This window comes from Hyaena hyaena, unplaced genomic scaffold (genome assembly GCF_003009895.1).
Source record: "Hyaena hyaena isolate Hyena2069 unplaced genomic scaffold, ASM300989v1 scaffold_302, whole genome shotgun sequence".
NCBI lineage: Eukaryota > Metazoa > Chordata > Mammalia > Carnivora > Hyaenidae > Hyaena > Hyaena hyaena.
The window spans coordinates 940,297-968,276 of record NW_024080936.1 but is presented as its reverse complement, the minus strand read 5'-3'; the positions used below and the strand labels follow the sequence as shown (position 1 = coordinate 968,276).

Here is a 27,980-nt window from a genome sequence, read left to right as displayed (position 1 = left end):
GGGGCGGGGGGCGGAACATGTCTCCCGCCGCAGGAAGATGAGGCAGCGGCGGCGGCCGCGAGCGTAGCGGGCCGGACCGAGCCCAGCGACGCGGGCGGCGGGTGCCGCAAACTCCTCACACGCCGTCCCCGCCAGCGCCCCGGCCGCGGACGGGCCCCTCGGGGCGGGCCGCGGGGAGGGCCGGGCCACGCGCGCCACTGCCGCCGCCCACGCGCGACCCTCGGGGGCCCGGTGCGACGCCCCTTTGTCCGGGGGGGCCGTTCATGCCGCCGCCCCCCGCGCTCTGCGGGCCGGGCCGCGCCGAGCAGGTGAGCACGCCGGGACCGCGGGCCCCGCGGCTTTGTGCGAAGTTGGCCCGGCCCCCCCCCGCCGTTCCCCCGCCCCCCCCAGCCGCCGCCGCGGGCCCGGGGAAGTTGGGGCGGGGGCGCCGTCCGGGGGTGCGCTCCCGCCGCGCCGCGGGCCGGGCGTCATTGTTCTCCCAACTTTCGGCGCCGCGCCCCCCGCCCGCCGGGCCGCTCTTGGCGAAAGTTTGCGGCGCGGCGGGCGGGGCCGCGGCGGGGCCCCCTCCGCGGGCGCCGGAGTTGGCGGGGGGCGGGGGGGCGGCCTTTTGTCTGGCGGGGAAGGTGCGGCGGCGCGGCCCGCGGGCGCAGGTTGAGGGCCCGGCCGGGGGGGGGGGGGGGGGGGGGGGGGGGGCGCGAACATCTGCTCCGCGTTAGCGCGGCCCGGGGCGGCCCGGGGCGGCGGCGGCGGCGGCGGCCCGGCTTCAAAGGCCCGCGGGCCGAGCGCCTGCACCGGCCGCGGCGGGGGGGTGGGGGCGGGGCGCGCGGGCCTCCCCCGGCCCCTCTGCGCTCTGAGCCCGTTTCCAGCCCCCCCCCGCGGGGTCCGGCGACACCCCACAAGTTTCCAGTCTCCCCCTCCCCCGGGTCGGCCCTGAAATCGGTTTCAACCACCCCACAAAAAAGTGCCGGTTTCGTACTCCTCAACAAAGTCAGTTTCACACGCCCTGCGAGAGCGGGAGGGCTTGGGGGAGGGGGTGCGCAGGGGCGGCCGTTTCACACCTCGCCCCTGGTTGGCAAACAAAGCGGGGGTTCCTCCGCGCCTGGAGCTGGGTCTCCCTCGACCTCGGAACCCCCTCTCCCCCGCAGCCTCCGTGGTTTCCGCGGGGCCGCCCCCAGCCTGGGAGCTCCGCACCGCAGCCGGAGGGGCCCCGCGCTCTGTCCGCGGGACGGAGACTCGCCCCGGTCCCTTCTCCGGGGGTTGGGGAGGGGCAGGCAGGTGACTCTCCACCCCCGTTGTGGAGTGGAGGCCCCTGGGACCCTGCGGGGGAAACCCTGGTTTGGGGGACCCCCCCACCCCCCCTTTCAGCAAGAGGCAAAGGCTATGTTTTCAGAGTTACTTAAAAATAATTCCCGGATACTTCGTGACAATTAAACAACCTAGGATTGGTGTTTTTTTCCTTTTTTTCCTTTTTTTTTTTTTTGGCGTGTGAGGGCAGGAGGTTAAGAGTGGAGGGGACCTTTGTAAGTAGGTCCCTGTGTAGGGCACTCCCCCCAAACTCCCTCGTTTGCCTTTTTATCGAAGAGGTTTTTTTTTTTGTTTTTTTTTTTTTTTTGCTTTGAGTTTGGGGTGACCTGGTTTTCAGCACGCTGTGACTGGGGGTGGGGGTCACCGAATTTCCCCTGGGATGAAGCCGGGGCCACCCTCCCCCTTCCCTGGGAGGTGGAAAGGAGAGATTGTGGTGGGCAGAGGGGCGGGCCTGGCCCCCTGGGGAGGGACCACTCCCACCCTGCAGCCTGTGTGAAATCTGCAGTCTGATTCCCTGGTGGTCTTGGAGGGAGTTTAGAGTGTGTGTTTGCAGACTGCCCACCCCCATCGGTCAAACTCCCTGAGGGCTCTGGGGAGAGGTCTCCTGGGGCCCAAATCTGGAGTCCCGCCTGCCCTGCCCCCACCCCCTGGTCGGGAAGGGGCTCTTTCTGGGAAGACCCAAGCCCTCAGGGCAGTTACAAGAGCTTTTTAAATAGCTCCCCCACTCCCCATCTGTCCGTCTCTGTCATGGTCACTCAGACCTCTTCCTCCCCTGTTTTTCTGTGCGTCTGTCTCCTCCCCTTCTGTAGGGCTGTTTCTAGGCCTGAGGTGCCCACCCTGGCCCCTGGAGAATGAACCAGCCGCAGAGGATGGCGCCCGTGGGCACAGACAAGGAGCTCAGTGATCTCCTGGACTTCAGCATGGTAAGCGGGGGCCCTTCCTGGGCGCCGCCTCTGCCTCAGCGTGGGCTGCTGGGAAAGAGGCTTCGGCCAGGAGTACCGCACTCATCAAGAGCTGGGCCTGAGTGGGGTGGGCGGAGGGGGCTGGCGGGGGGGCTGGCTGGGGGAATTGGGGTGCATTGGTTGTGGGGAAGCAGTGGCCTTGGTCTTCCGATCTGGAGAATGGGTGTGATCAGGGTTATTTATTCCAGCGTAGACTCAAAAAGAAAAAGGTGCCCTGCACGAGATGACCGGTATGGGGACCCTTTTGAGGGAGGCAGAGGACGCAGACATTGGAAGTCTAAGACCTCGGTTATTTGGCCCCGTGGCAGCTAGTGCGATGGTCAGGAGCCGGGGGCCGGAGCAGGAGGGGGCGGGCGCGCAGGAGGGGATCTGGAGAGTGTGGGGGTCCCTGGGTAGCAGGGGCTGCCGCTGTCACTGCTGTGCTGGCAGGGCGGCAGAGCCTTCCTCACACTTCCCAGGCCCGTGCGGTGTCCCGTAGCGTCCGCACACGCCTGGCTGGACGGTGCTTCCCAGGGTGGGGGGCTGGCTTCCCGCCACACACGGCTCAGCGCACCCCCTGAGGCTGGGAGCCGGAGCTCCCTTGGGTGGCTGGAGCACATCCTGAAGGACCAGGGGCCTCTGTGTGCCTGTCTGTGCAGTGGACCCCCTGTCACAGGTGACCTCCAAAACCCTGCGCCCCGCGTGCACACGATTCCTCTGTCCTGCTCCCGCACCCCCCGCCGAGCGCCGTGTTGATTTGAAACGTTGGGGGAGGGTGCTTTCGGTCTGAATTTACCCCTCTGCCAGGACAAGGCCCAGGCCACTGAGGCCTGTCGAAAACAAAAGTCCCCAAACCGAAACGACACCAGCCATCCTGTGGAAAAACACAGCCCACGGGACAGAGGGGCTCTGGCTCCGGAAGGGCCATTCTGGTATTTTTGAGCCATTTTTAAGCCCCGTTTTATTTTTGCTTTCCTGGCTGAGTACCCCGGGGTACAGTTCAGTTGTTTTTTTTGTTAAACTGACAAGTCACAGACTATTGGGCTGGAACCGGCGGGGGCGGAGGTGGGCACAGCTTTGGACCTGTGGCCGCTTCGCCTCTTCTGCCTAAGAGCCCTGAACGCTGCTTCCCCTGCCCCGTGTGTCTGGTGGGTCCGAACATCTCTCTCACATATACCCCTTCCTGCTCACAGCCCACCCCACAGGTGAGGAAATTGAGGCTGAGGGTTAAGGTGGCCTGTGCGTCCCCTGGAGGAAACGGAGCTGGATTTCCATGGCAGCGCACAGGCTGCTCCCCATTTCTGTCCATCTGGAGCTGCCCCCCCCCGCCCCGAGAAACTGAGTTGATTTACATTTTTTAAAATAGCTTGGTTAGACTGGAAGAGAAGATCTTGAAGGGAAGCGCTCGCCGGGGCCAGGGTCACGGCCAGCGGCGGGAGGGGCAGCCGCAGGAGCGGGAGGAAGGAGAGGCAGGAGCCGCGGTGTTACAGCTGGCTCTGCCAGGCCGGCGTTCTTGGGGTGCGGAGGGCGCCCCGGGCCGGAGCCGCGCTCCCCAAGCAGGCTGGTGAGGGGCCGGGGGACTGGTGACGTGGCTGGCTGCCCAGAGGGATGATGAGGGGTGATGGCACTTGCAGGGGCTCCCGTGGGCCCACGATGCCCTTGCCCGATGGGGTTTGTGCCTCCCACGTGCTCAGGACCTTGAGTCCATTTCACAGAAGAGAAGATGGGCTCTAGGGTCCAGGGGGGCTTGTCAGGGCTGACGTGGTCCACTGCCCCGGCGGCAAGTGCCACATGCGCAGCGCCTCTGGTGCCTTAGAGGACGAAACCGACACGTGCGCGGCGCCCCGTGTCCCCCCAGGGGCTTGGTGGGTTCTGGTCTTGGCTCAGGCCAGCCCCTCCCTCCGTGCAGGCCTCAGTTTACCCGGTGGGACATGGCTCTTCTGAGAGAACAGGACCCTGGGGAGGCTGGGCCAGTTGAATGAGCACAGCCACCCCCCCCAGGAGTGGGGCTCAGACCCACCAAGAATCTGCTTCCCGCCGGGCTCCACGCCTCCCGTGAGCCTCTGCTCCCGTGCCTGCCAGGGCCCAGTGAGCACATGGCCTCTGGTTCCCTCCTGCAGAATGGGGTGTGGGGACGGGACCCGACTTCCTGGGGCCCTTGCCCGGCTGCCCCAAGAGTCCTCCTGCCCAGGGGCCCCTGCCCTGACCCCCTGGCTGGCGGGGTAGGTCGGGAGCTGGTGGCTCTGAGCCCACCTGCCGGTCACCACTCGGGCGCTAGGTGGGGACTTCAGGGAAGCTAGACTGGGGCGGGGGCGGACGGCTTTGTTGATGTTGGGGTTTCCTGGCTCGTGCTGCTAAGCTGTTTAATCTCAAGGGACTTAACGCAGGGTTTGGGTAAACCGGGGGACAGGAGGGAAGGCGCCCGGGGGGAGCCACCCGGTCACCTGGGGGAGGGGGCCTTTGCAGCTTTCCCCACGTCTCTCCAGCTTCCTGTCCTGGGCCTCAGTTTCCCCTGATACACAGCCCAGTGATGAGCACCCTGGGCAGCCGCTGTGTCCAGAACCTGACGTGTGGGGGACCCTTGACCCAGGCCGCCTCCTCCCGCCCGAGGGCTGGCTGCCTGCCACTCAGGGCCAGGGGCCCACGGCCTCGGGGACGGTCTGTGCTTTGCTGCCCCCGCTGTGGGTGTGAGTGATCCGATTCCCTCCGGAGGAAACCAAAGAAAAACTTAGTGCCCTTTCTAAGGGCAGATAATTCAGTTTAAGTGCTCAGGAGGGTTGCTGTGGCCCCAAACAGACTGCACAAATGGCGGAGGGTGCGCACGCGTGTATGTGTGTGTTTCATGGTCATCTTTTAAGTAAGTTCAAGCCCGGCATCCAGAGACGTGTGCTCCCCAGCTGGGCGCCCGGGCAGCTTGGAACCTCCCAGACCTCCCGCTGCCGGTGCGGACCGTGGCTTCGGGGGTTTGCTGAGGGCCCTTCTTGCGTACGGAGTGGGCCTTCTGCCTTGTCCTGCCTGGGGTTTCCCATGGGACCGCCTGGCCCCCACACTCACCTCATTCTCTCTCTCCTCCCGCAGATGTTCCCACTGCCGGTGGCCAACGGCAAGGGCCGGCCCACCCCCCTGGCTGGCGCCCAGTTTGGAGGCTCAGGTAGGACTCTGCTGCCTCGGGGCCACTCCCAGACTCGGCACCGGAGGAGGGGGCCTTGGGGTGGGGGTCCTGTGTTACAGAGGGGCACACGTGAGGTGAGGACTTGAGCCTCCCGGGTGCCCCTGGGTCCCCAGTTGAAGGGGGAAACTGAGGTCCAGAAGATAAGAGACACGGAATCTAGCTCTTGCTAAACGGTGCTCACCCTGTGAGTCCAGGGAAAGGCCCAGCTCCAGGCTGTTGTTTTCAAGTTTATGTCGTGAGTCAGCTGCACAGGGGACCCGGCACCGGGTGACCAGCATCCTGCCGCAGACCTGGGGCCGTTCCCGGGATCGAGGATTGAGCATTCAGACCAGGAAGGTCTTCGGCAAGCCCGGAGGAGCTGGTTACTCTCCTGGGCACTGAGGGCCCATGACATGATGCGGGGGAGGGACAGAGGTTCCTTCCTGCTCAAGGAACCCAACAGGAGGGGTCAGGGAGGAGGCTACCTCAGAGTCAAGGTGCTCCGTTCAGTGTCTAAGGAGGTGATGTTTGAGCAGAGACCAAAGGGCGGTTCAAGGCAGAGGGCACAGCCCATGCAAAGGTCCTGAGGTAGGGCCTGACTTGATGTGTTGTAGGAAAAGCGAAGGGGCTACTGCAGGTGTTCAGGGCCTGGGGTTCCGGAAGGACTTGGGCTTTTGCGCACGAGTTGGGCATCCTGGGCTCTGGGTAGAGCGTGGTGCCCCGTGCATGTTGGGAAGCCTACCCTGGCTGTTGGTGGGATTTGGGGGAGCCCTTCAGGGAGACGGGGATTTCCTGCCACTGTATGGACTTGGGTATCTTTCTGGGGCCACAGGACTGGGTGTGCGTCTTTCTGTGACCCCGGGATTTGGAACGGAAGTGTCTTTCTTGGAGGCGTCTGAATTCCATTGGGGTGTCCAGTGTGCTGGAGGAGGGGGTTTTCAAGGGTGGTTTGTGCTCAGGCACCCCCCCAACAAAGGGAGGGACCTGGTACCATGTCCCCCCTCCCCCCCTCCCCGGTGCTGGCCTTCCCCTCTGCCTGAGGAAGTGGCTGTGGGGCTGGACAGAGTCCTTTCTGCCCTGCGGAAATCCCCACAGGCCGACCTCCCCCAGCGGAGTGCCACCCCTGCCCTACCCCTCCCCTCCCCGTCCTTCTGTGGGCAGAGGGTCCGCCCCGGGGCCTCCTTGGAGGAGAGGAGCACAGCCACCTGCCCTCGTTCCTCCCTCCCCCAGGCCTCTGTCCATCCCCCATCCCCAGTCTTTTCTCTTCAGTGTCCACCCACCCAGACAGCAGCCCCAGGCCCCCGAGGCCGCAGCTTCTGGGGGAGGGGCTCCTCCAGGCTGGCCCGCCCTCCGGCCCTGACCACTGGGACAGGGCTGTCTAGCCTCGTCTGGACCTCGCTGACTGGTCTGGCCTGGGAGACGCCCCCTGCCCCTGCCCCCATCCAGGACACGCAGCTGGGGACCCCTCGCCTCGTTCGGGGGTGCCTGAGCCTGGCGGGCACCGGGGCTTCCGGGCCCCTCCTCACCGCTGCCCCAGGCACGGGACGAGCCGGCTCACCTGTGTTGGGCGGCGTGACGGAGCCTCAGTTTCTTCATCTGCAAAAGGACATCTGCCTGCGGCCAGATGATTCAGGGAGTGGGCGGGACTGCCTTGTAAACGGGGCACGGGCGTGTCTCAGTGGGACCCTCCCAGCCCTGCCTGGAGGTCCCCGGCCCCAGACCTGGGAGCTCCAGGACCAGGGGTGGCCCCCACAGAGGGCTCTCCCTCCCGCGAAAGGGGCGGGTCCCTGCTTGTTGGGAGTTGGGGCCCCAGGTGTGTGCTTGCCAGGGGCTCCCGGCTGCTGGGGGCCCGGTGTGGCTGTCGTCCGCCTTCCCGCAGGGCGCCTGCACCGGCCGGGGGGGCGGGTCTCTGAACGTGGCCGAAGTATAAGCTGAGTGGCGTGTGGGGTCCGCGGGCAGCCGCGTCTGGGGGTTTGTCTGCACGGTCTTTCCGCCCGCTTGTTTTCTGGTCAGGACCTGGGTGGAGAAACACCAGAAAGAAGAAAACTTGAGTTCCCCCCGCCCGGGAAAGCTTGGGGTGCAGAGTGCTCTGCCAGAGGCCGCAGGGCTTGGGCCACGCGGGACGGGACGTCAGAGGGGCTCACTGACGCACCTCTCCCGGGGGAGCGGGTGCGCGGGCGGGCGCTCAGGTGCCCTGGGCCAGCGCGGGTCTTCAGAGCGCTCCTCACACCTGGCAGGTGCCTGGAACCCGCCATTTCAGGGGCGTTCATGTGACCAGTGACGGCTGCCCATTATTTTGAAAGTTCATTGGCCGTGAGTTCTCATTGGGTGAATTTCCGTTACCATCTTGAGCTCGTTTGGGAATTGGTCACCTTTTCTGAAATCACAGTAGATTGATGGGGGCCTGCAAAGACCTGTCGCGGGAGGTCAAGGGCGCCGCTGCGCCCGCGGTGGCCTGCTGGCCCGGAGCCGTGCGGAGACGAGCATGCGTCTGTGCCGTCATCTGCCGGTAGCCCCGCTGGCCCGGCGCCGGTCCCCATCGGCGACTGCTGACCTGCCGGTGTCCAGCCGCACGGTTTTCCCGTGCCGAGTGTTACGCACATGAGCCCGTGTGGCCCGTGACCCTCTGAGCTTGGCTTTTCTGAGTGAGCGGAGGGCGTCCCGGGCCCGCATCGGGCTGCGGCTGGTCAGTCCCCGCGTTGCTGCCTGACGACCTGCGTCAGCACCGGCGCGCTGTGTGAGTCGTCCGCCCTCGCAGATTGTGACTTCGTTCTCGTCCTCACGGTGAAGACGGACCCGGCGTAGTAGCCGTCCCGAGAGACCACCCAGCGCTGTCTCCACAGCGTCCCGCACCCCTGCCCCGTGCGGCTCCTGATCGACGTGTGGGAGTTCTTCATGTGGGAAGGGTGTTCGTGTTCTGTGATCTGTAGCTCTTTCCTGACTGTGTTTATAGCTCGTTGACAAGGGAGAGTTTTAGCGTCTCTGTTTCGCAGTTTTTATGTTGTCGGATCTTGTTCGTTCATGGGGTCCTCCCCTTGGTGCCGTTGCTGAAAATTCCCTAATCAGATGACAGGGTCCATCGAGCCTGCAGACGTCAGGGTCCCGAGGGCACCTGCTCGCCGCCGCGTCGGGCCGAGGAGCCCCTGAACGCTGGAGGCGGGCAGGACGCGCGGGAGCGGGAGGCTGGAGACCGAGGTGGCGCTAACCTGGCGGGTCCCGGCCGCGCACACACGTGGGTCCACCCGTGGGGCTGCTCACGCCCCCTCCGCCCGCCCTGGGCCTGGGCCACCGACTGAAAGGCTGGCGGGGGCTTATAAGAGCTTCCGGGTGATTCTGAGGGGCGCATGTCCTTGGTAGAGGCACGTGTCCTTGAAAGGCCAGGCCTGGGACGGCAGGACCACACCCCCTTTGTGAAAATGGACCACATACCAGTCACTGCAACCCTGACCTAAGCAAAAGAAGCGCGAGTCCTGTTCCGTGACGACAGCAGTAAAGCTAGAAGGAAATAAAAGACCAGAAAGTGGAAAAGTCCTGGCCACTTGGAAATCCCGAAATTCCCTTCTGTCCGCCTGTGGGGTCAAAGCCCCGGCACACAGACCCGCAGCGGGGCCGGCGCGGGAGTCGCGGGGCGCGGCCAGGGCCTGCTGGGGAGGGCGCTCGCTCACGGGGACAGACGGAACGGAAAGAAAGGCGTTCTGTGTGACGGGAGACTGGAGCCCGGGGCGCCTCTGGGTGCTTTGAAGGGCGCGTCCCCGGGGTGGGGGCAGGCGGGCCGAGAACTTCTGTGTGTGGCTCCGCGGTGCTCCCTCAGCCCCGGAGCAGTCCCGTCTGCGTGGCTTGTCCCCGTCGACCCTCACGGTTTCAAGAATGAACGTTGGAGGCGCCTCCGCCCCATCATCGTATTGACTGTGCCTCCTTGTTGGCTCCACGTTGGCTCCGCGGTGAGACCGCCCTTCCCTCCTGGACTTCCCCTCCCTGCCCCGCAGGCTGCGCGCGTGCGCGTGTCCAGGGCCGTGGTCGCCGTGCTCCACTGGCCGTGGAAACACCTGTGTCATCTTTTAGACCCACGTGATCATTTGTTTAGAAGATGACGTCTTGGCATCAGGCTCCCGTCGAGAACCCTCTTTTCCAGGCTGGAAGCTAATGTGCATCCCTGACTGTCCACCTTCGAGGTCGCTGGTGCAGAGCTGGGTGTGGCCAGAGCCCAGGCCCCGTCGGGAAGACCCAGAGCCTCCTGCTCTCGCCGAGGGGCCGCTGTCATCGTCCGCGGCACCTGCTTCCCCGCAGCGCCACGGGTCGGGCCGTGCGTGTGCCGGACCCTGTGTGGCGCGGCTCATGGAACTCCCTTCCGTGGGGTTTTCTGGGTCGGTCCAGCCCGTCCTCCATGCAAGTGCCTGGGAGTCAAACTTTACTGCCCGGGTGGCTCTGCCTGGTGCGTCTGCCCGGAGCTCCGGCCTCCCCTTCTGCGCTCCTGGCGGGCGGGCGCCTCCTGGGATTGGGTCTGGGAGGCCGGTGCCTGTTCGCAGGGTTCGCAGTAACGTGGCAAACCTCCTGCTCCCAGCGCTCCCAGCCCTGGCGGGGGACACCCACGCCCCTGTCCCACGGGGCGCCCGCCCCGCCGCAGTTTGGGGCAGTGAATTGCCACTGTCCAGGCCGGCCGTCAGGGCGCCCGCCCTGCCGCTTGGGCTCTTCAGCCCCGGCTTCCCCATCTGCGGGCCGGGAGGCGTCACTGCCTTTCCAAGGCTTCGCCTGGCCGACAGCCGCCCGCACCCGGCACAGGGCAGTGTCTCCGGGCCGCCTGATGGCCGTTGCTGATCTTCGGAATCTTGGGCCGTCTTTCGTGTTCCACGCGTGGGTCTGTCTCGCGTCTGTTGTACAGAGGCCCCAGGTTGGGGAGGTTCTCTGTCCCCACGTTCGGATGCCACACGGGTCCCCCCGAGCCTGAAGCAGGATGAGGTTTTTGTTACCAGCTGGTCCCGGCTCTGAAATCAGCGTGGGGGGAGGGGCACGCCCGCCAGGAGTCGTCACCGCGCGCTGGGGGGACCATGGGAGGGCTGTAGGCTGTTGCCCTGGGGAGCGGGGAGGCGAACCCCAGGGTTTGGGGTCTCCTAGTGTTGGAAAGGGGGGGGCGTGACCCCACTTGCCCACAGGCCGTGAGCAGGGGTCCTGCTTCCCTGCCCCGCCCAGGGCACACCTGCGGCTGCGGAAGCTGTGCGCCTGCGCTGCTGGGCTTGCGTCCTGCGCCGCCCCCCCCCCCGGCCTTTCCAGCACCGGGGGCTGTGAGGCGGCCTCTGCTCATGGCCATGGCCAGCTCTGGAGGTCTTAAGTGCACACTCCGCAGCCCGGGGAAGGAGGCATCCTTGCGCGTGAACAGGGCAGAGGAGGGAGCGGAGGGCCGGGGACACGGAAGCGCGCCCCTCGCGGCGCTCCGCCTGGTCCTGAGCGCTACTGGGATCGCAGAGCTGGCCCCCAGAGTCCCGGGAAGAGTAGCCCTGGCTGTGGGAGGGCGCGGCCGGGGGAGATTGTAATTGTGAGACAGAAGAGCCGAAGGCTGCTGACAGGCCCAGGGTCACACCGGCCGCCTGGGGGGCTGCGAGGGGGGCCCCCCAGCGCCTGCTGCGGTGTTCTTAAGGCCTTCTTTTTTAAATTTATGTAATCCGAGCGACTGCGTCGGCAGGGGAGGGGCAGAGAGGCGGGAGAGAGAACCCCCAGCGGGCTCCGTGCTGATGGTGCAGAGCCCCATGCACGGGGCTCGAACTCACGAACCATAAGATCGTGACCTGAGCCCCCCAGGTGCCCCGGGCTTAGGGCGTTTGTCATTGTTTTCAGGTGCAGTCACTGCACACGCGGTATTGGCCTTTGATTTTGTTAGTTTATCATCATCACATTAGCCTTTCGGTTTGGGGGCCATGCTGTCGCCCCCGAGTTTACACAGGATCCTGTACGCCCCTAATCATGCTGCCACGTTTCAGACGGGCAGTAGGCACATGCGGCCGCCGTACGGCGCAGGCAGGTGGACGGGGTCACCGTCCAGGAAGTGCTCTTGGCAGCCAGTCCCGTTACAGGGACAGTGAGGCCGTGAGGTGCAGACGGCCCTGCGTGGGCAATGCCAGGGGTGCAGAGCAGACCCCGGCTGGGGGGCAGGGGTGTGGGTGGGGTCTGCTCACATGGTGGGGGCGGCGAGGGTGGTTGCAGAGGGATCTGGTCTCTGCCCTGAGGACAGTGGGAGGGAGAGCCTTCCGCTCTGGGCGGGGGCCCTCACAGAGCTGGGCTGACGACCACCTAGGTTTTGTCTGCCTCGCACCCTAACCTCGCGCCCAGCACCGGTGAGTCTGTGGGTCAGGCTTCTTTATACAGAGCAGCCAGCTTCAGGAATCTTCCTTCCTCCTGGGGCTGGCCGACCTTCTCTATAAAGGGCCAGCAGCTAACCTGTCCTGTCTTTGCAGGAACAAACAGACCCATGGTCGTGTGTCAGTAAAACTTTATTTACAAAACACAGGTGGGAGGGGGCTTGGGGGCCTGGCTTGGGCCCTGGGCTGCGGGCTTCCGCCCCAGTCCCAGGGGCACGCGGCCCAGCCCGCGGGCCAGCGGGGCCCAGCCCGCACCCGCTGCCCCCTGGCTCGGGTGGGGGCCGGGCTCTGCTGAGGGCCCCCGTCCTCAGAGCAGCCTGGGCAGGTGGGGTGGCACTCGAGGCCCGAGATGTGGCCCTGGCGGGGCACCCTCTGTCCTGGCCCAGCCTGCTGTTGCCTCCCGGCCTCACCTCCGCCAGCGCGTCCAGTCCAGCTTGAAAAAAGGGGCATAAAAAAATTACCAGTCTGACGATAATCCTTTATTCTATTAGTACGTTTTAATTAGAACAGGAACGAGGACTGCTATGAATATTCATGATGATTATTAACATGTATGATTAATCGCTGGGGGGCAACGTGGTGGGGGCGGGGCTGCTCTTATTTTTGTCACCTCTGGGGGGGGGCCGGGACCGTGAGGGCTTCTCGGGGCCTGGGTTGTGGGTGCTGAGGAGGAGTCGTCCTCTGACGTGGCCTCCCTGCACACCGTCGCGGGGTCTGCTGCCTCCGGGGGCGCGTTGTGGGTGCACACGGCGGGCTGGGGCGGCTCCGGAAGGAGAGGGTACCAGGCGTGTGCGGCCCAGGGAAGCTGAGGCTCCGGCTGCTGGCGCTCTGCCCCAGGCCGCCCCTGCCTCACCGGCCACCCCTGCCTGGGCTCGGGGACCTCAGGTACAGACCCTCCAACCTGGTGGCAGGTGCTGGAGAGCCCCCCCCCCCCCCCCCGGCTAAGACAGTGCCCCACTCCAATCACATTGGAATTTTTTGATTAGAAAATAAAACCTAAATGGACTACATGAATATTCATTAGGTTGGGGATTAATATGCATAATTATGCAAATCTGACAGCAATTAAACACCAGTTTGGGGGGAGACGGTTAACACAAAGGCGCAGCAATAGGATGAAATTTGAAAGGAGTTTCTGGTAAGATGAGCGGGGGAGGGGGGGCAGGCCAGCCGAAGGGTCAGACCCTGCCCCCTACCCAGGGGCCCAGCCCCGGCAGGTCAGGGGGTGATGGAGGGGCTTCTGGCTCAGACAGAGGGGCTGGGCACAGGTCCCTCCCCCCCATCACCTCCAGCCTGACCCGGGTCATGCAGAGTAGGGTCTGTGCATACAGACCTCCCGTTTACAATAGAGGGAAACTGAGGCATGGGGACAGAGTGGTCCTGTGGCCAGCGTGGGGCCCCGGACTTCTCGCTTGTGTTTGAGAGTCCAGGCCCAGGAAGGGTCTGCGCCTACTGGGTGGTGCCTGGGAGTGTTCCCGGAGATAAGGGCTGCGCCCCGCCCCGCCCCACTGCTGCAGCCCTGGATCCTCTGCCTCACCCCCCGCGCCTTGAGCCTCCGCTGTCCACGGGGTCAGCAGCAGCCCCGCACCTCTGGGGCTGCACGCCCCCCCCCCGCCCCCGGGGCTGCCAGCCTGTGCCCAGATGGTAGTCCCGGGCCATGCTGTTGCTTCAACTGAGGATTGGCCCCGCCTGCTGAATCGGCACTGACTGGACAGGAGACGCTCCTGCTTGCCCGAGATCAGAGGTCATCACTCCTCACCCTTCACCGATGTTCTCCTGAACCTTTCTTCGGGGAGGGACTGGGCCTGGTGCAGATGCCCCAGTCCCGCGTGGTCAGGGCTGGGCCAGAGGGAGAAACTAGGGGCTGGGGGGAGGAGCGTGGAGACTGAGGGCCCTGCCCAGGGTGGGCATAGTGGCTGGGGCTTTGGTGGACTGGTAGAAGTTTGCCAGCAGAGGTAGCTGGTAGAATTGTTTTTTGAACTGTGGGCCTGAAGGTAGGCTAACTGCCGGATGTCTGGGCCGCTTCCCACCAATGTTGGTGGTCTCGTTTTATAAGATTTTATTTTTTAAGAGAGAGAGAACGCTTGTGTGTGCACGCAGGTGCAGTAGAGGGGCAGAGAGAGAGAGAATGAGAGAGAGAGAATCCCTAGCAGGCTCTGTGCTCAGCTCAGAACCCAACGCCAGGCTCCATCTCAGGACTGTAAAGTCATGACAGGAGTCGAAATCCAGACTCGGACAGAAGCTCAGCCATCTGAGCGAGTCCCATCAGCAGTGTGAACAGGGGCAGAGTGCGGGTTGGGTGAGGCCAGACGGGCCTCAGGGCAGGCTGGATCCAGAAGGGCCCGGAGACCTGCTGAGTCGAATGGGGGCTTGTCCCTGCGGTGGTGGGAGCCAGAGCCGGCGTCAGAGCTGGGCCGCGGTGCTGCAGACCCTGACTCACTTCTCTCACCCCACAGGTCTCGAGGACCGACCCAGCTCGGGCTCCTGGGGCACCGGCGACCAGAGCAGCTCCTCGTTTGACCCCGGCCGGGTAAGGAGCCTCCGTGAGGCCAGAGACCTGGCGCTCCTCTCTCCGGAGCGGGGAGGGAGTATCCGGGAAGCTGAGGCTCCTGGGGCTTTGGGCTCAGACACACGGGTTCAGTCCCAAGTAGGGCGCTTGCAAGCCTGCCTGGGGGCTGTTTGCCTCACGCCCACCTGTCTCCCCCCAGACCTACGGCGAAGGCACACACTTCACTGAGCCCCACGGCAGCCTCTCTTCGTCCACATTCCTGGGACCCGGGCTCGCGGGTGAGTGCGTGGCACGGTCCGCCCCCCCCCCCCGCCGGTGTGTCCCCTTGGCGTGGCCGGTGCACTCCAGGCACCTGTGCTGTGGGGATCTCTCCTAGAGCGGAGGGCGTCGGTGGTTACGGCCTGGTGCCCGCAGGACTCCGCTTGGGGGTCCTGGCAACTCATGGAGGCAGCCCCTCCTTGCTGGGATTCAGGGGGGGGACTGTCCCCTCAGTGTCCTGACTGGGACGAGGATGCACCCAGAGGCCTCTGTCCCGGGGCCACTGGGGCCTGGATGGACGGTGGCAGGCACAGGTCCCCACGACGGGGTGCGAGGTCCTGTGAAGGGCGGGGGGAGGGGCAGCATCTGAGGACACGCCGTGCGGCCGGAGTCTGCGCCCATTTCCCAGGCCGGGAGGGCGGAGGCCGGCCCGGCGTGTGGCCTCGGGTGGCCTGTGCACCTGCAGAGACGCTGCTTCCCTTCTGCCTGTTCCTTCCTCCCGCTGCTTCCTGACGTGGGCAGTTTCCCACGGCCAGGCCTGGTCAGCAGCTGTGTCCCAGCCCCAGCACGGGGCACCCAGGCCGCCCTGGGTTTCACGTTGTCGCCGTCGGCCCGGCCAAGCTCCGTGGTGAGGCGGCGGTTCTACCACCCGGACGTGTGAGCCCTTCCATGGGCCCACGGGGCTCGTGGCCGCACCTCCTCTGCACCCTCACCCTGCCTGCCAGGGCCCGAACCCCAACTCGGTCTTCCCGCAGGGGAGCGAGAGGCTGGGAGCGAAGCCGCCTTCCTGGGCCGAGCCCAGGGCCGAGGCTGGGCGGGGAGCCCTTTTCCCCTGCTCACCTCAGGGGAAGGAAGCCACCGTTTACTCCCGGGACCGGGCAGACCCCCTCTGGCCTCCGGGCCCTGGGGAGGTGGAACCGGGGGTACAGCTGTGGGGCAGCCCCGGGCAGCACCTGCTTCGCAGAGGAGTTGGGCTGAAGCCAGCTCCACGGTACAGAAACTGGGCGGCTTTGTTCTGCGGTGTGAGCGGAACCCCGGACAGCTGGCCGAGTGTCCAAGTCCATCCCTCACGTCACAGCAGGTTATGATGTCCCCTCAGTCGACCATTCAGCTCGAGCCTGAATCAGTTTTAAGTGGCTCGGCTCCTGACTGGCCAGGGGCTCTGCCTCAGTGGGGCTCCGGCCGTAAGGCCGGGCCTCTGTCAGCATCGGTGCCACTGGGCTGGCTGTGTCCCCACAGGCCCAGGCCTTCCTGCCCGCACAGGGCCGGTCACATGCTCTCTCGGGGGCTTGGGTGGAGGCCAGGGCCCGGGTACTGAGCCTCTCAGGCGCTGTTGATGCCTCGGGACCATGCGCAGAGAACACAGAGGGCAAGTCGCTGCTGTCCCCTTGGGGACAGCACATATGGGGCCCCCGGTAGTTTGCCAAGGCCTCTGAAAGTCATCTTGGGACAGTGTTCAGACCCCTGCTTGTCCCCCAGCCTGACGGGGAGACCAGCGTTCCGCCAAAGCCCACTTGGTGTGCACTGATAGAGTGCCTGCTGTGTGCAGCCCGTGCCCAGCGGCAGGGCAGCTCCCAGCGAGCCTTCTCTCCTCCAGGCAAGGGCGGCGAGCGGAGCGCGTACACTGCCTTCGGGAGAGACGCAGGGCTCGGCGGCCTGAGCCAGGTGAGGTCCGGGCCGGGGCCCCTCTGCGCCCTGTGTCGGCCGCTCCTGCAGACTGGAGCAGGGCTGTGCCCGTCGCGCGCCCCCCGACCCCCCCAGCCGAGTCGGGCTGAGCTGAGAGCCGGTCAGGAGGCCGTGGCCCCTGCCTGTGGCTCCCGACCTGGGACAGCTGCAGTGGCCCGAGTAGCAGACAAGGACACCGAGGCGGGCCTGCAGCTTTCCGTCCCGCTCGTCTCAGGCTGGCCCTTCCAGGGAGCCCCTAGCACGGGTGGAAGTCCCACCCAGCCCGGCTGGGGGCTCAGTGACCAGCCGTGTCCCTGCGTGGCCCCCAGCCTGGGGCTCCCTGGCCTCAGTGCGGCCAGGCCGCGTCCACGCTGGTGCCACTCGTCTGTGTGCCGGGGGTGCAGCCAGAGTGCCCGGGACACTGGCGGGGAGGCAGAGGCCTGGAGCGGCTGCTCACCCCAGCTGCACACTGGCTTGAACCCTGGTCGGCTCTGCTCAGGAGGAAAGGGAGTCTGATTCAGATGAGAGGGTGCAGAGTTAGGCTGGTTACCTTAAAAGAAACAGCGAAGCCGCCAGGTCTCTCTGGAGTCTGGGATCGGCCACGGGTTTGTCGGCAACAGCTTTTCTCTGCGTCTCTGCCCGGGAAGAGCTGTGGGGCGTGCAGGTCGCGGGACCAGGACCGGTGTCAGGAGAGCCAAGCGGGGCAGGCAGGGGGCTCCACTGAGGGCCGCTGGCCCCCTCGGGCGGCCCCGAGCAGCGCGGCCAGTTGCCAGCCTGGCGCCCCCCCCATGACCTCTCTCTCTCATCCCCCAGGCCAGCTTCCTGCCCAGCGAGCTGGCCCTCAGCAGCCCCGGGCCGCTGTCCCCCTCGGGCACCAAGGGCGGCTCCCAGTATTACTCCTACACCGGCCACCCCCGGCGGAGAGCCGCGGAGAGCGGGCTGGGTGAGTGCGGGTCCGGGGGTGGGGGCGCGGCCCCTGCTGCGCCTTCAGCGCTCGGCTCTGGGCAGCAGTGGCGTGACTCACTCGCCTGGCGCGGGGTTTCCGTGCCGGCGCGTCATGGCCCTCCAGCGCCTGGGGATGCCAGCCCGCACCCCGGTGCAGCAGCGCGACCCACGGAACTCCGGGCGCGCGGTGGGCCACTGGGAGGACCCTGGTTTCCAGAAGCAGGCGCTCCCGGTCCCCCCGGCTGGGCCCCCTGTGTTGATGAGCCCCCCCACCCCGTCCTCGCGTTGTGTGTCTGAGTGGCCGCATGAGCCCTGTGGGGGGAGATTCTGGGTCCCTGGGTGGGGCGACAGGCGGGCTTGCAATGGCAGGAGCCAGGGCGGTGGGGACGGGCTGTGGGAGCGGCAGGGAGGGACAGAGCAGGGACCCCTCAAGACCCCGCCAGGCCCTGAGGGCCACTCACTCCTCTTGTTCCTGATAGACTCACAGCCCAAGAAGGTCCGGAAGGTGCCGCCGGGTCTCCCGTCCTCGGTGAGTCGCAGGGTCCCACAGGCCACATGCCCAGGCCCGGGGTCCTCTCTCTGGGGGTCCACCGCAGGTCAGCAGAGGCAGGGAGGGGGGCTCCCCGGCTGCAGCTGCGACAGCCGGTGCTGTGGGGGCCCAGGAAGTTCTTCTTCAGTCTAGCTCGGATCTTCTTGTAAGAGCCACATGATACTTGTGGCCAAGGCACCTTGGGTGTGATGGGGTCTTGGGGGCACCCTGGGGGCCCACGTCAGAGGGTCACGTGCCCCTCTCTGGCAGTGGAGTTGCCAGAAGGAACAGCCATTTGCTGGGTGTCTGGCCCCTGCACTGGCCTCCAGGAGCCCCCACGCCCCACAGCTGACCCAGGTTGCACTAGACCCTGGGGTCATGGTCACGGGGTTGGCGCTCTGGTCTGTGGCTGGGAGGTGCGGGCCGGGCTCCTTAGAGACCTGCGCTGTGATGCCATCGACCCGGCTTTCCCGATCTGAGCCCCCACCCCAGTTTCCTGAAACCCCAAAGCTGAGAGTCAGTCCCCACCCACCTCCTGGCGCTCACCCCATTTCCGCCCAGTGCCAGGGTGGGCGTTCCCAGCCGGCCTCCGCCCAGGCGGTGCCCCTCCCGTGTGGCACCACCCCAGGACAGCTCTGCCACCTGCTGCTCTGGACCCTGCCTCCCAGCCCCGCGTCGTATGGGACCGGGGAGGCTCCAGGGCAGGCCACGAGGGAGGGAGGGCTGGGGTGTCCCCGCTGGGCTCTGACCGCACTGAAGCGGGGGGTGCGGGGAGCATTCTGGGCAGGGGTCCAGGGGGTGGGGGGTCAGGAGAAGGAACAGGGAAGTAACGACGTCACCAGAGCCTCCAGTGCTGGGAGCGGTCAGCCGCACGGCGAGATGGGGTCCTCGCCCCGCCTGACGGCACCGCCCGCCCACAGGTGTACCCGTCCAGCTCAGGCGACGACTACGGCAGGGACAGCGGTGCCTACCCCTCTGCCAAGACCCCCGGCGGCACCTACCCCACCCCCTTCTACGTGGCAGGTACGTGGGGGCTCTCCTGAGGCGGCTGGGGCCGGGCCGGGGCCCCCGCCTCACCCTGTGACCCTCCGCAGATGGCAGCCTGCACCCTTCGGCCGAGCTCTGGAGCCCCTCGGGCCAGGCGGGCTTCGGGCCCGTGCTGGGGGGGCCCTCGTCCCCCCTGCCCCTCACGCCAGGCGGCAGTGGCTCCGGCGGGGGGTTCGGCAGCCTCCCGCCCCACGAGCGCATGGTGAGTACGGCCTGTGTGGTGGGGGGCGGGGGCTGGGGGGGCCGCACCCCGTCTGACCCCGCCTGACCCCCGCCCCCAGGGCTACCAGCTGCACGGAACGGAGGTGAACGGCCGGCTCCCTGCAGTGTCCACCTTCTCCGCGGCCCCCACGGCCGCCTACGGCAGCGGCGCCAGCCACACGCCCCCCGTCGGCGGGGCCGACGGCCTCCTGGGTACCGCGCCCTTCCCTCCTGGTCCTGCCCCACGTGCCCGCCGGGGCTCCTTGGGCCGCGTGCGCCGGGTTTGGAAATGGCTTCTGGAGGGTGGAGCCCGCTTTGCGTCCGGGGGGCCTGCTGCCCACCCGTCCCTGGGGCCCCTGCGGAAGCGTGGCTGGGACGCCAGGCCAAAAGCCAAGCTCAGGCCAAGCTGCCCGGCGCTGGGCACAGAAGGAGCAAGCACACGGGGGTCCGTGCCAGCCGGGCTAGGTGCTGGGGTTGCTGCGTCCCTGACGTTGGGCTTTGCGTCTCCCCCTTCCCCCCCCAGGGTCCCGCGGGACGACGGCCGGCAGCTCTGGGGACGCCCTGGGGAAAGCATTGGCTTCGGTGAGGCGTGGGACTGGGTGGCGGGCGTGGGTGTGGCTGGGCTGGGGGCCTGGAGCCCGCCCCTGACTCCCCCCCCCCCCCCGAGGGGTGGGCCTGTCTCTCTTCCTGTCACAGATCTACTCCCCGGATCACTCCAGCAATAACTTCTCCTCTAGTCCCTCGACCCCCGTGGGCTCCCCACAAGGCCTAGCAGGTGTGTGGGGGGTGCTGGGGAGGGGAGGGGGGCTGTCTGGAGGAGGTGATCTATGAGCCAGTCTGTGATGTGTGAGCAGTGAGGGGTGGGTGGGACCTTGCGGGGGCAGGATGTGGGGTCCACGGGCCAGAGTAGCAGGCAGGGACTCCCTCCCCCTCCCCCCGGCTCTGGAACACTCATGTGTTGGTGTCCATCCGCCCCCTGGATAGTAGTTAGGCACCAGTTGTGTGCCCTGTGCTTGACTCTGCCAAGGGGGCCAGATCCTCCTGTCCCCGAGAAGATGTACTCGGGGCTCAGCTGGCATCAGGAAGCCTCAGGGACCCTCGCCACTTCCTGGCCTGTGCAGGGGCCCGGGGCTGACCGCTGCCCTGCTCTGGCTTCTGTGCCGCGGAGCCCCTTCCCCGTGGGAGGTGGGGCGTGGGTTTGGGTTTAGACCCGCCTTGCGGGTGTTGGGGCCCCCGTGTGGCCAGCCCAGGCGTGACGGGCTCTGTGGCCACAGCCCCTGCCAGCGTCTCCCTCCCGCTCGGTCTGGCCACTTGCACCCCTGGCCATAGGTACCCCCACTGATGTGCCACCTACCGCTTCCAGGGACATCGCAGTGGACCCGGACGGGGGGCCCCGGTGCCTTATCGCCGAGCTACGACGGGGGTCTCCACAGCCTGGTGAGCTTCCTGCGCAGGCCTTCCGGGGGTGGGGAGCCGTCCCTAGTGGGGGTGTGCGTGGCCAGGGAGGGTTTGCCCCGTGGTGGGGGGGGGGGCATGGTCCACGTGGGTGTGACATTCGTGTGGACACAGGGACACCCTTTCCTGGGGCAGGGGGGTTGCCCGCGAGGGTGGCTCAGCGTGTCTGCTGTGGCCGGTTTACGGGACTGTGAAACCGTGTCCCGGAAGAGTCCTTAGGTCTCCCACCACCAGCGGAGTTTATGGGACAGACGCCCCCGGGATGGGGAACTGTGGAGCCAGAGCCCAAAGCTGGTGACGGTCAAAGCCACCGCGGTGGTCCCCTGGCCCCCGAGGCCGGGCCCTTCACCGTCCCCCCCCCAACCCCCCCCCGCAGAACAAGATGGAGGACCGCCTGGACGAAGCCATCCACGTGCTGCGCAGCCACGCGGTGGGCACAGCCGCTGACGCTCACGGGCTGCTACCCGGCCACGGGGCCCTGGCCTCTGGCTTCCCCGGCCCCGTCCTGCCCCTGGGCGGGCGACATGCCAGCCTGGTGAGTGCCGTCTGAGAGGGGGCTGCTCGGGGGCGAGGCGGGCGGCGTTGACGGACGAGTCCTCTCCCCTGCCTGCAGGTCGGAGGCGGCCACTCGGAAGACGCGCTCACGGGCAGCGGCAGCCTCCTGCACAACCACGTCGCCCTCCCCAGCCAGCCTGGCCCCCTCCCCGACCTGTCCCGGCCCCCGGACTCCTACAGCGGTAAGCGTCAGCGGGGCGGCCGGGCCCTGACGTCCTGTGCGAGGCCCGGCTGGCGGGCTGGGGTGGTCCCGGACGCCGTTCCCCCCGCTGGAAGGCCCTGACAGAGCGGCTGAGAGCTGCCGGGCTAGGGAGGGGTCTGCTCTCTGCCCAGCCCTGGGGTGCGGCCCCCTCCCCCCCATACACAGCATCGCCCTCACCCTGCACGGGGAAGCCCTCCGGGAGGCCAGCCAGGCCAGCCTGTGTGTTCCTTCCTGAGGGGAGGTGGGGTCTGACCTCCTCACTTGCTCGGCGGCTGGGTAACCGAGCCTGCCTGGCAGAAGTACGTGCGTGTTCAGCGTCAGCCGAGTGCCTGGGGCCTTTCTCGGCACTGGGGGAGGAACGGGGAATGTAGAGGAGAGAGGTCAACAGTGGACTACATGTGAAAGGAAAGGGGTCAGAGGAAGTGGGGAGGAGGGGGTATAGGAGCACTGGTAGTTTTAATGGGGGGGGTTTGAGATTGACATTTGAGCAGAGCTAGGCAGGAGCAAAAGCAGATAAGTACTTGAGTGAGGCATGTGCAAAGGCCCTGGGGCAGGATAATGGTGGTGTGCTGAGTGAGGGGAAGGCGGGGGAGGGAGAGCTGGGGGGGGGGGCGTCAGGGAGGTGACAGGGCAAGTCCTGCAGAGTCTTGGGGGAGGACTTTGGGCCTTAACCCTGCAACACTAGGAGAGCCCTGGACGGCTCTGGGCTGCTGGCAGAGCGGGAGCCTTCTGGACGCAGTGCTCGCGATGCCCTCCGGTGGCAGCGGGGAGAACAAACTGTGCCTTGCGTGGGACCTGGAAGAGGGTGGGGCGTGGCAAGTTCGGGGTTTTCGGAAGGCAGAGGCCACAGGGTTCGTGGGTGCAGAGGTGGTGGGATTGGGGTCTGGGGGGGGGTCCAGGCATTCTCAGCAGTTGGTGGAGTTCAGAGCTTGGTGGGGGGAGCAGACTGTACCATAGGCTCCTGAGACGAGGACCCCAAGCTGCACGCCATGGGGTCGGGGTCGTGGCCGAAAGTCGTGGGTGTGAACTTTACAGGGAAAAGACGGAGGAGGTGACAGCGCCTTGAACATGGCGGGGAGGGGGTGACCCGAGGAGAGAGGCCTGTGGCCAGTGGACGCTGCTCCCCATTGTGGCACGAGGTCTTCTGGGAGGGTGGACCAGACCCCCCCCCCCATGCGAGGTGCTGACGCTGGCTCCGCTGCAGTGGGGAAACCGAGGCCCAGACAGGGCACAGAGCACATGCCCCTCTGGGGAAAATGCCACATCACCCTCATGGTGACACTGTGTGTACGATGACGGCGCTGCCTGGGGTCCTGAGCCCCCAAGGACAGGCCCGCAGCCCACTCCAGGGCAGGTCCCCTCTTTCTTTCTTTTTTTTTTTTTTTATTTTTTTATTTTTTTATTTTTTTATTTTTTTTTTAAATGTTTTATTTATTTCTAGGAGACAGAGAGAGAGACAGGCTCCAGGCTCCGAGCTGGCAGTCAGCACAGAGCCCGACGCGGGGCTCGAACCCATGAACCGTGAGATCATGACCTAAGCAAAAGTCGGATGCTTAACCGACTAAGCCACCCAGGCGCCCCGTCTTTTTTTTTTTTTTTTTTAAATGTTTATTCATTTTTGAGAGAGTGTGAGAGGGTGGGGGGCAGACAGAGAAGGAGACCCAGAATCCAAAGCAGCTCCAGGCTCCGAGCTGTCAGCACAGAGCCCGACGCGGGGCTCGAACCCACGAACCGTGAGATCATGACCTGAGCCGAAGTCGGATTCTTAACTGCCTGAGCCCCACAGGCGCCCCTCAAGCCTGTATTTCGTTACATGGTTCTGGGCTTCATGAAATTGGCATCCTGTTGGCATGTTGTGCACTGGGTCCGAGGGCCACCCGGCTGCGGGCGCTGGTACAGGACGGGACACCGGCTTGCACGCTGCCGTTGCGCCGGGCGCTCTGTGCAGCGTAACGCGTCTCCTGGCGCACAGGTGTTTCTCGAGTGTGACTCCAGGTTGTGGGGTTCGGGGCTGTGTGTCTCCTTCCAGTAACCGCAGATTGTTGCCCAAACTGGCCTTGCCACCTTCCCTCCCGCAGTCGGTCGTCAGGTGGTTAGGCCCCGCCGGCCCCGCCAGCCTAGTGGCTCACTGGATCCGCACGTGCATTTCCCCAGTGGCCTGGTGCAGGTCATCATGGCCACGGCCACGCGTACCGCCTGCCCGCTCGGGAACGTCCCGTTTCCCTGTTGAGCGGCTGGTCCTTGTCTCGTTCTGTAGGTGCTCTTTACATGTCACGGAGACCAGCTCTTCGTCGACTTATATGCGACAAGTATCGCTGGTGGCATCTGTGTTCTTGTTTTCTGGGTCGTATGCTGGTCATCAGAAATTCTCAGTTTGGATACAGTCGAGTTTACTTACTTCTTTTTTTTTTTTTCGAGAAAGGCCCTTTTAGTATTTCAGGAAATAGTTTCCCCACCTCTGAGTCACCGCAGAATCGCCATGTGCTTTCTTTTAAAGGTGGTCAAGTGCACCCCCCCGCCCCCGACCCCGACCTTGGTCTCTGCAGCTGAGGACCGTGGCCTGAGGGAGGGACCCGGTTCTACTGTTACTGCTGTTTCATTGGGTTTTGTTCTTGCAAACGAAGGCCTGGCTCTCCCAGGAGAGCTCAGTACCCGTCCCGCGAGCGGGGGCTGCCAGCGGCCCTGGAGGCGCCCCAGACCCTAACCCCAGGCCTGTCGTAGGGCTCGGCCGCGCCGGCGGCGTCTCGGGTGCCGGCGAGATCAAACGCGAGGAGAAGGAAGACGAGGAGAGCGCCTCCGTGGCCGACGCCTCGGAGGAGGAGAAGAAGGAGCCGAAGCCGCCCCGGCCCCGGACCAGGTGCCCGCCCCCCCCGCCCCCGCCCCGCCCCGCAGGACGCATGCACACACACGCACACGGCGCCCACACCGCGAGGCCGTCGGCGGGCCCCCGCCCGCGCCCCCGCCTCACTGTCTCCCTCTGGCCCCCCCCGGGCCCCCCCCCCCATAGCCCGGACGAGGACGAGGACGACCTTCTCCCCCCAGAGCAGAAGGCTGAGCGGGAGAAGGAGCGCCGGGTGGCCAATAACGCGCGGGAGCGGCTGCGGGTCCGAGACATCAATGAGGCTTTTAAGGAGCTGGGGCGCATGTGCCAGCTGCACCTCAGCAGCGAGAAGCCCCAGACCAAACTGCTCATCCTGCACCAGGCCGTGTCGGTCATCCTGAACCTGGAGCAGCAGGTGCGAGGTCAGTGGGGGCGCCGCTCCCTCCCCCGCCGCTGCTGCCCCCGCTCGCCCCCCGCCTCCTGGAGCCGGCCTCCCCCGCTGTGACTGTCCCTCTCCTGCAGCGACCGCCCTCCTTGCTGTGACCTCCCCCTGCAGCGACCGCCCTCCTTGCTGTGACCCCCCCCACACGCCAGTCGCCCTCCCCTCTTCCGAGCAGTGGGCCACCTAGCCTGGCTCCGGGGTCCTCTCTGGCACGAGGACCCCTTCGGACCCCCAGCCCCGCAGACCTGCACAGCAGCTCTGACTCGTCTCCCTGCACCCCAGGGACTCCCCCTCCCCCCCCCAGCCCGGCCCTGCCCTCTCGGGAAGCCGGTAGCTCTCTGGCTGAGGCCCCCGGGCCCCTGGGCCAAAGGTCACTGCCGCTCAGAACAGAGACGCTGTGGGGCCGCGTCAGCCCGTCACACCCCGTCTACAGGTGGGGTTCCCCGCACCCCTGATTCCCAGGGCTGGGCACGGATCCAGAATGCCCCCCCCCCCGAATGCCCCCCACACTTGGCTCCCGGCTCAGCTGCTTCCTTAACGCCTCCCGCTCCCGTGCGCCCGCTAACCCTTTCTTTCCCGCAGTGCTGTTGCTTGGACCGGAGCTGGGGCCTTCGCCCGCCCGGCCCGCTGTCCCCTCAGCTCCGCGGTTCCCATGTTTCCGTGGTGGCGTGGGCGCCCCGCCGTGCCCCCTGCGCCCGCTCCCCGCGCTCTGCCTCTTGCGCTCCCCCCCAGTCTCCCCCACCCTCTGCTTCCACGGCAGCCCCTCCCTACCTCGCACTTGCTGCCCAAGCCCGGATGGCAGGGCTGCGACCTTGGGGTCTTTCCTCCCCCCAAAGCCCCCAAGTCGGGACTTGAGGGAAGAAAGGACCGAGGGGCGCCGGCCTCAGGCCCGTCAGTTTGGTCTGCGCGCTTGTCCTGGGCTCCGGGGGCCGCCGCCGCCGCCACCTGGCAGGGTCCGCTCGGGCCCAAGGGCGGGGGGGCAGCAGCCCCCCCACAGGAGCAGGGCAGGGCACCAAGGGGCCGCGCACACGCAGGCCCCCCCCCCCCCCCCCCGGCCGTAGGGCTTGGGCCAGGCCGGCCACGGCGGGGGCTCGGGAGCTCAGAGCCCCTGCTCCGTCGGGGGCCCTTCGCCCAGCGGTGACAGCAGGAGGCCCGGGGAGCCCACCCTCCCAGCCCGAGGCCGGGGCCTGTGGCCGTGCCGCAGCCAGCTCCTGGGGTGTCCAGAGTTCAGCGTGGGCAGGGAGTGGGGGTCAGGCCTCTGCCTGCCGAGCCAGAGCCTTCTCTGCCTCTTGCGCCCACGCTGGTCAGGTCCGATCAAGCCTGGCGCGGCCCCAACACAGCGCGCGGCTGCTCTGACCACAGCCCGGCACTGGGCTGCCTCCCTGCCTGCCTGGCCAGTCCTTGGGCCCGGGGAGCAGGCAGGGGGCAAGGGATGCCCTCCAGCTCCCCACAGACCCCCCGATGGGGGGCCCTGGTCCCTACCTCCACCCCCTGGGGACAGTCCCACATCGGTCTCCTCTGCGGGGAACCACACACACAGCCTTGCCCACGGTGGAGCCCACGGGGGGCGGGGCAGAGACAGGCACATCCCAGGGTCTCTGCTGCAGCCGCGTGTGCCCTGTGCCCACAGATGAGCACGGCTCGTGGGCATGAGCACGCAGGAGCACACACGAGCTCGCACATGCACGCACGCACGCACGCACACGCAGTCAGCAGGCCCCACTCGCCTGCACGCGCCGCCCGTGACTAACAGAGGCCCCGGTGCTGTGACCCAGCAGTACGGAGGAGGTGCTGTCCCTGGAGGAGAAAGACCTGAGGGACCGGGAGAGGCGCATGGCCAATAACGCGCGGGAGCGGGTGCGCGTGCGCGACATTAACGAGGCCTTCCGGGAGCTGGGGCGCATGTGCCAGATGCACCTCAAGTCGGACAAGGCGCAGACCAAGCTGCTCATCCTGCAGCAGGCCGTGCAGGTCATCCTGGGCCTGGAGCAGCAGGTGCGAGGTAGGCTCCCTGGCCAGGTGACCCCGTCCCTCTGCCCCCAACCCCCCGCGCCGGCCGCCCTGCCCCCCCCCCCCCCGCCCCGTGCCAGGCGCTCCGGGGAAGGGGTGATCAGCTCCCCTCTCCTGCCCCCCCCAGGGATCCTCTCCCACGTTGCTCTCCCCTCCCCCCAGAGCGTAACCTGAACCCCAAAGCGGCTTGCTTGAAGCGAAGAGAAGAGGAGAAGGTGTCGGGTGTGGTCGGAGACCCCCAGATGGTGCTGGCGGCTGCCCCCCAGGGCCTGAGCGAGCCCCGCAACCCCGCAGGGCACATGTGAAAGGTGCGCGCGCGGACGAGCACCCGGCCCGCGCCCCGCACGCCGGTGGTCGGCCTTGAGCGGGCACAGCCCCCGGTGGGGGGGGGCGGGGGGCGGCGGGGGGGGCCCTCCCTGGCCTTGAGCACCCCCTCCCTCGGGGTCTCACCGCCTTGACGTCTGGGGGACTTTCCTGGCGGGTTGGAAACTGCAGCTCAGGACCCCAGGACCAGCCCAAAGGGGCAGTTTTGTTTTTCATTTGTAAACAAAACCAGGAAGCAAGCAAGATTCGTACTTTGTCAGAAGAGACAAAAAAATGCCTTAAGTATAGAACGCGGGGGAGTCCAGACCTGCCGCCCGGCGGCCGCGGAGGCTGCACCCCCAGCGGCTCTGGACGAGCCGGCGACCGTGCCTACACCTGACCCTTGTCTTAAGGAAAATAAAGGACGTTAGTTAGGAGATTTTTTTTTTAATGTATTAGAAAATTAGCAACAAGGATGCCTTTGATCTTTTTTTTAAGCTTTTTTGCATATGTTTTGTAAGCAACAAATTTTTTGTATAAAAGTCTCTTGTCTCTTGCTATTTCTGCTGCTGATTCTAGAACTGAGCGTTGCATTTCACGATCAACAGATTATTAAAAGTTGTACTGAAAAGACCACTGTAAACCTGAGGTTCCCCCTCCCCCCCCCCCAATCCCAGGGGCTTCCAGAGGGCACTGTGGCCCCCACGGTCTCCTAGCTGGGATTTAGAGGCTGGGTAGTTCCCTGGGTTTGGCTAGGCTGTGAATGGTGGGTGGGGCTCTCCCCTCCCTCAGGAAGGGGGGAATGACACCCGGCCTCCTGGTGGGTGTCTGCAGGGAGGCAGCCATCCTCCCACGAGGAACTGCCAAGGAGGCCCTTCTGGAAGCAGCTTGGACTCCAGGTTCCCCCCCCCCACCCTCCAGCAGGCCTCCCCGACTTTTACTCTGTGGGGACCAGCGTCCTGGGCACAGGGACCTTAGCGCTGAGCTCGCTGCTGCAGGGCCTCCCGGACCCCGTGCTCGGTTCCCTCACGCTGGAGACCTGGCCCGCGCTCTGAGCTCTGCCGGGGGCGCTGCGCAGCACCCAGGGCTGGCACGGAAGCCCCCGCCCCCTGCTGACGGGCCTCAGACCCCGAAAAGCACTCCAGCTTTGCACCTGCTCACTTGTAAGACCCGGAGGGTGCCCCCCGTCGGCCCGCGGTGGCCAAGTCCCAGGCCCAGGTCTCCCTGAGCCCCCACCCCCGTCTCTGGTGTCACCCGGCAGACCAGCTCGCCCAGGACCGTCCCAGGCTTA

General features: G+C 66.3%; 1 protein-coding gene across 13 annotated transcripts; it reads left to right on the top strand.

Annotated features, from left to right (window-relative positions):
* Positions 1–38: 38 nt before the first annotated feature.
* On the top strand, positions 39–27,249 carry TCF3 (transcription factor 3). 13 transcript variants are annotated; one of them, XM_039248129.1, is made up of 19 exons: positions 39–308; positions 2,115–2,228; positions 5,325–5,397; positions 14,204–14,277; positions 14,456–14,534; positions 16,112–16,179; positions 16,993–17,122; positions 17,604–17,653; positions 18,574–18,676; positions 18,748–18,902; positions 18,982–19,114; positions 19,425–19,483; positions 19,598–19,676; positions 20,265–20,338; positions 20,733–20,891; positions 20,970–21,093; positions 23,835–23,970; positions 26,155–26,378; positions 26,549–27,249. In XM_039248129.1, the coding sequence occupies exons 2-19, from the start codon at positions 2,157–2,159 to the stop codon at positions 26,689–26,691; spliced, it is 1,935 nt and encodes a 644-aa protein (XP_039104060.1). In that variant the 5' UTR covers positions 39–308; positions 2,115–2,156; the 3' UTR covers positions 26,692–27,249. The 13 variants fall into 13 exon arrangements, with proteins under 13 accessions (XP_039104060.1, XP_039104059.1, XP_039104058.1 ...); XM_039248128.1 differs by having other exon boundaries at positions 26,152–26,378; XM_039248127.1 differs by lacking the exon at positions 26,155–26,378 and adding an exon at positions 24,121–24,356.
* The last annotated feature ends 731 nt before the right edge of the window (positions 27,250–27,980 follow it).

Coding starts and splice junctions, on each gene's coding strand:
- TCF3 (XM_039248127.1), top strand. CDS start 2,157: ATGAACCAGCCGCAGAGGATGGCGCCCGTGGGCACAGACAAGGAGCTC. Junction 19,484..19,597: donor TGGGGAAAGCATTGGCTTCG/GTGAGGCGTGGG, acceptor TTCCTGTCACAG/ATCTACTCCCCGGATCACTC. Junction 24,357..26,548: donor CCTGGAGCAGCAGGTGCGAG/GTCAGTGGGGGC, acceptor CCCTCCCCCCAG/AGCGTAACCTGAACCCCAAA.